The sequence below is a fragment of the Lytechinus variegatus genome, chromosome 19, assembly GCF_018143015.1.
Source record: "Lytechinus variegatus isolate NC3 chromosome 19, Lvar_3.0, whole genome shotgun sequence".
In the NCBI taxonomy this organism is placed as follows: Eukaryota; Metazoa; Echinodermata; class Echinoidea; order Temnopleuroida; family Toxopneustidae; genus Lytechinus; species Lytechinus variegatus.
In genome coordinates this window covers 23,262,367-23,269,064 of record NC_054758.1, presented here as the reverse complement: position 1 = coordinate 23,269,064, position 6,698 = coordinate 23,262,367, and the positions used below count along the sequence as shown (strand labels likewise).

General features: G+C 33.1%; 1 protein-coding gene across 2 annotated transcripts; it reads left to right on the top strand.

Annotated features, from left to right (window-relative positions):
- Nucleotides 1-3,014: 3,014 nt before the first annotated feature.
- LOC121406116 lies at nt 3,015-4,782 on the top strand. 2 transcript variants are annotated; one of them, XM_041597136.1, is made up of 2 exons: nt 3,015-3,364; nt 3,400-4,782. In XM_041597136.1, the coding sequence occupies exons 1-2, from the start codon at nt 3,132-3,134 to the stop codon at nt 4,286-4,288; spliced, it is 1,122 nt and encodes a 373-aa protein (XP_041453070.1). In that variant the 5' UTR covers nt 3,015-3,131; the 3' UTR covers nt 4,289-4,782. The 2 variants fall into 2 exon arrangements, with proteins under 2 accessions (XP_041453070.1, XP_041453069.1); XM_041597135.1 differs by having other exon boundaries at nt 3,015-3,371; nt 3,407-4,782.
- Nucleotides 4,783-6,698: the final 1,916 nt, after the last annotated feature.

Here is a 6,698-nt window from a genome sequence, read left to right as displayed (position 1 = left end):
TAAATATGCGATAATTAAAAAAGTCATGTTATATTTTATTTTCGGAAATAATCATTTATATCTATACAAAAAATGGACATATGTAATTGTTTCCGAAAATGAGCCAGGAATTGTTGGAAGAGGTTTTAAGTGAGTAATACGACAAATAACCATGTTTGTCCGTCTGGCATGGTTAGTATGAAGATGAATTTGACCCTGGTTTGTAAGAATGGGGTCAAGGTTTCAAAGACCATGAGTCGTTGAGAAAACTTGTCATCACTCGAGTCAAATTTTATTCTTTCTCATCCTGAATCACGAGCTATGGGTGGGATACTTTAGGCACTTTAGCTAATCTCAAAGACGATGGAAGGATTGTACTCCACACTGTGGTTTTAAATTATGAAGCAAAATGAAAGAGACAGGTCTTAAAACCATACTATGATATACATGTAACCATGAATAGCTCTATGATGTAACTAAGGGAATATTATCACACTACACCCCTGTGACTTTGAAATGAAATGATCTCCTTACAAGTCTTCTGGTATAACACTAAGATATACGATCGAATGTAAGTATTGGTACAGAGTTTGAAATAAAGGTAGCTGAACAATTTATTGTATATTACAGGGCAAAGTAGATACATGTCTGTCCAGATTAAACTTTGCATGTAGAGTATTTTGTCTCCGAACGTGTTTTAATATGGGTCAATGAAATTATTATGCATTTTGTACTCCGTAACAACATTACGTCATAATCACTATAGTTTCATCAATTTGTTAAAAATATTATTTATTAATAATATTGTTTTAATAGTATATAAGAATTACTCTCTAAATGTTAAATGTATATACAGCTAAACTAATAAATTGACAGTCTAAAAACCATTAGGTTAGTTAACATTATGAACTGTAGTTGGTTAAAATAAAATTGCATGTAAAATTTTGGTTAAAATAAAATTGCATGTAAAATGAATCAAGATTTTCTTTACCCGGATAGCTTGAGAGTCTCTCCCTTTATCACCCCCTCCCTCAATCATCATAGGTAGCGTTCAATCGACATTATACATTTGGGCTATTCCATGATTAATGATCAATGTGTTTGTTCGTCCGACCCCCATTTTCTCAAATCTTACTTAATCCTTTGAGAACATCAGACTGTCAAAAGAACAAGAAATCAGAGACAGAAAGAAGGTCCCAAAAATATGGGGTCGGACGTTCCCATTTTATGAAATTGCCCATGTAGTTATTATACCCAATGAATGGAAAGTGACGCAAGTTGATCTTGTTCGTTAAAGGACAAGTCCACCCCAACAAAAACTGGAGTTGAATAAAAAGAGAAAAATTCAACAAACAACACTGAAAATTTCCTCAAAATCTGATGTAAAATAAGAAAGTTATGACATTTTAAAGTTTTGCTTCATTTCACAAAACAGTCATATGCACATCTCGGTCGGTATGCAAATGGCGGGAACTAATGACATCACTCACTCACTATTTCTTTTGTATTTCATTATATGAAATATGAAATATTTTTATTTTCTCGTCATTGTCATGTGAAATGAAGTTTCATTCCTCCCTGCACACCTGGAATTCCATTATTTTAACATTTTGTGCTTCAGGCAAGGAGGTCCTAATCATCAAATTCGTAAAAATTGAAATATTGTATAATTCAAACAATAAAAAACAAAAGAAAATAGTGAGTGAGTGACATCATCGACTCTCTCAATTGGATGTAACTGGCTCGTTCAAATAACTATTTTGTTAAAAAATAAGTGAAACTTTGAAATGTCATAACTTTCTTATTTTACATCCGATTTTGCTGAAATTTTCAGCATTGTGCTTGTCTGATTTTTCTCTTTTGATTCAAATCAACATTTTTCTGAGATGGACTTGACCTTTAATATGTAGGGGAATGTCAGTTTTGATTCGAAAAAACAATAAATACAAATATATATAAATACAAAAAATACTTTCTCTATGTTTTCTGCTTGTGTCTTTATTTATGATTCTCTTTCTGTAGATAGTACGTAACTTTGTCCAGGATTTATGTAAAATTCATCGATTGTTCATGTAACTATATTTATTCTACATGTCATTCTATCAATCATTCTATGTCACCTTATAAAGTTCATTCAGCCCTTTAAATTAATCGATCGAACACACTGATGTGAAATCATGGCTTCCTAATCAGGAGGAATGTCGAGATTCAGATGCATCCACCTTCTGGTCAGTCCAGTGACCAGTCAATAGAACAGACCGATAGACGCTGATCTTTAGGCAAGATGAGTGCCCCCGATACCTTAAAATAATTTTCCACTTTCTTGTTTTTTAATACAAAATATTTTATGTGAGCAGTTATACTCCATGTTATATACATTTTTCCATATAGAACCTCTATGTAAAGTTAATTCCTAATCATTGTTTAATGTTACTATGGGTCTTTTCACACGTGATTCTTGTATGATCACTGTAATGATGATTACAATTCGTCTTTAAACCATCGGACCTTTCACATGCTCGCTCGAAATCTGTGATATGAATTCGAATTCCCGAGCAAAGGCGGAATGTGTCAATCAAAGCACTGCACCAATACGATGAGTGCATGACAATTGTATTATCTATGGAAGTGCTTGAAAGAACACGTAAGCTCCGCCCCCAAAAGATGTTTTGGCGGTCAAGCCTTTCACACGTAAAATTCGTACCGTAATTTGAGTGAAACTTAACTGGAATTCACCTCCTGAGTAGAATTTGAATTTGTGATCGTGATTAGCGTTCGTGGTTTGGTTTCACACGTGCTAAGAATTCGTAATTAGCCTTATTTTTCACTGGAATCATCATTCAAATTACGATTTTCCGTGTGAAAGGGTGGTATATTTCACTCGTTATTGGCTTTCAATCTTACTATCTTGACTATCGGATATCCGGGATTGTTCAACCTTTCTTCTTTAAAGTTTTATGTTATTTCTATGTTGATAACGGTTGGGCTCCGCTCAGTCAAGCTCGTCCTATGTGGGTCATGACAGGTGTTTTCCATTCACAGATAACTCTTTCTTGCTTTTCATATTCGCATATGCACCTGCACGCAACTGCACAAGCACCTACACATGTTTTCTTATCTGCATTTCCCTTCTGGGGTTTCAATAATTTATCATGGCGATGAATAACAATCCTTTTATTTTTTACAACGCTACAAATGAATATCCTTTTGAGAGCAAATATTATACTCCTACTGAATTCAGTGAAACATTTCAAGATGATATAGAAGATGTTAAATTATTGCATATCAATGCCAGAAGCTTAAACAGGAATTTTGATGATCTTCAAAATCTTCTCGATTCATTGAAACATTTTAGATTCACTGCAATTGGAATAAGTGAAACTTGGTTACACCATGGACCTACCAGCTGGTAGGTCCATGGTTACACCAATCTTCCCCACCATTGTTTAATTTACCTAACTATAATTTAGTCAGAGCTGATCGTATAGGAAAGAGAGGCGGTGGCGTCGCATTTTATGTAGCCAATCATTTAAATTTCAAAATTCGAAATGATATTAAATTTGATCAAACAGAAGTTCTCTTTATTGAAATTGACAATCTTCAATGCAAAAACTTAATTTTAGGTGTAATATATAGAGCTCCTGATACTCACTTTGATCTATTTTATGATAATTTCGAGCAATGCGTTAGCAAATTAGCAAACGAAAATAAGCAGATATATTTTCTCGGTGATTTTAATGTCAACTTTCTTCCATTGCATCAGAACAATCTTTCTAATAGGTTTCTGCAACTGATGAATTCATTTGGATTTTATTCTTTCATTAACAGACCAACTAGAATTAACATACACTCCTCAACCTTAATTGATAACATATTTTCTAATATACACGACAAAAAGATAACTGGAGGATTGCTGTATTCCGAAGTATCTGATCACTTGCCTATATTTACTGTGTGTGGAAAATCATTGACTCGTTTTAAACCACCACAGCATTTGATGTATCGGAAAGAAACCCCTCGTAATATTGAAATGTTAAAACAAGATTTATTATTCGAAGAATGGAATGATATCCTAAATACAAATGATGTGAATACTGCATATGAATATTTTAATTCAAAGCTACAATTCTATTACAATAAAAACATTCCACTTGTAAGAAATAAACGTAAACGTAATACACCCATAAACCCATGGATAACGAAAGGTATACTTAAATCTATAAAAACAAGAAACCGACTTTATAAACAACATTTGAAAAACCCTACGGATACAAGTCTAGTTGTGTACAAAACGTATCGTAACAATTAACAAAGTTAATTCGTTTTTCTCGCAAGTTACATTTCTCAAACAAATTACAAAAGGTAAAATCCAACTCAGGAGCTACATGGAAAGTTATAAAAGAAATTATGGGAACAAAAAACGAGACTATACCTAAAGATAACCTTACTTTCAATGGTAACAAAATCACAGATTCTAACAACTATGCCGATAGCTTTAATTCTTTCTTCACTAATATTGGTCCTCAACTTGCCACCCAAATTGCTACTCCGAATAATGCTCATTTTACTGAATTCTTTTCAGAACTGATTCAAGACTCTTTATTTTTAAGACCGACAAACCCGAATGAAATCATTAATATTGCTAAATCATTAAATTCTTCGAAATCCAAAGGTCATGATAACATTAACACTTCACTTTTAAAGGAAATAATCCATTTCATTGCTGATCCACTAACACACATATTTAACCAGTCTTTACAATCCGGTATTTTCCCAGACTTGTTAAAAATAGCCAAAGTAACCCCAATTTTCAAAAAAGATGACCAACATGAAATCACTAATTACCGTCCTATTTCCATTCTCCCTAGTATATCCAAAGTTTTAGAAAAAATTGTTTATAATAGATTATATAATTTTCTAAACTTCCATAAAATATTAAATCCAAACCAGTATGGTTTTCGAAAAAATCATTCCACGGATCTAGCTCTGGTTCAGATATATGATAAAATTACAGAAGCCATGGCCAAAAAAGAACACATTATTGGTATTTTCTTAGACCTTAGTAAAGCGTTCGACACTCTTAATCATGATATATTGTTTTCGAAATTGTATTCCTTTGGTGTTCGGGGCTCGGCACTCGTATGGTTTAAAAGTTATTTAAGCAATCGAAAACAGTATGTGACTTTTAATGGTATAAACTCACGGTCTCTTCCAATCAAATGTGGTGTCCCCCAGGGATCTATCCTGGGTCCACTTCTGTTTTTATTATACGTCAATGACATAATCAATACATCATCACTGTTATCTTTTGTCCTATTTGCAGATGACACTAACATATTTTATTCTCATAAGAGCCTTAAGTCTCTAGAAAATATCTTGAATGCCGAACTAATAAAAATTTCGAAATGGTTTAAATGCAATAAACTTTCTCTCAATATTCAGAAAACCCATTTTATACATTTCAAGCATAACAATATCCATGTGAATAATAATCCAATTAATATTAACATTGACAACAATACAATCGAAGAAACGAAGAGTTCGAAATTCCTGGGTGTCATTATTGACGAGAATTTAACCTGGAATAATCACATAAATCATGTTACACTATGTATTTCTCGAGGCGTGGGAATTATTAATAAGTTAAAGTTTATGTTACCACGAGTAACTCTGTTTTTACTATACAATACACTAGTACTTCCTTACATAACATATTGTAATATTGTTTGGGCCAATTGTGGAACTACCAAACTCAACCCTATTCTCACCTTACAAAAGCGAGCTCTTCGTATCTGCACAGGATCGTCTTATTTTTCTCATTCTGATCCACTATTCTGTAAGCTCAAAACATTGAAGGTTTCTGATTTGAATGTCATGCAAGTTGCAGTTTTTATGTTCAAATACAAAAAACACCAACTTCCCTCCTCATTTCAAAATTTATTTAATCTAAACAGTACAATTCACACATACCCTACCCGTATTTCTGGAAATTTTCACCTAACAAACCCAAAGTTATTAATAACTCATAAATCAATTAGACACCATGGCCCCGACTTATGGAATAATTTACCTGAAACTACAAAAATGTGTTCCTCACTTTATTCCTTTAAAGCCACTATGAAGCGCAACCTAATATCATTGTATTCAAATCCGCCACATTGACTATACTTGTATTTTTTTTAATGATGAATTTTGACCCCTCCTCTTCTAATGTAATTGCACTACACTTGCACTTGCACTACACATGCACTTGCACTACACCCTCATGACCTCTTGTTAAAAAATGTGTAAGTTTTACATGTCGCTTTTTTTACCTTGAGGCCGTCGTCAACTTCAAGCAGGTCGCTCATGACGACGGTCTCCTGCGTTCTGAAATTGAGTTAAATAATATTTTTCATATGTTTTTTTTTATATTCAGAAAGAGATTGTAAATGATACGTGTGTCTAAAATGTATATTTATGTAAAATCTATGTAATAATTGATTATGTTGTATTATGTTGAACATGTTGAACGCAGAAATAAATTTCAAGCAAACAAACAAAGTAACTTCTCACTTTGTTAGGATTCTCCTTGCAGAAGACCATCACAGCATGACATAACTTGAGTCAAAATTTGCAAATTTGTGAATGATTTAAATTGAAGGAGGCGTTATAGGTGGATGGAAGGGAAATGAGTTCATCGGATGGGGTCTGAATCATGTCACTTAATATCACATGTC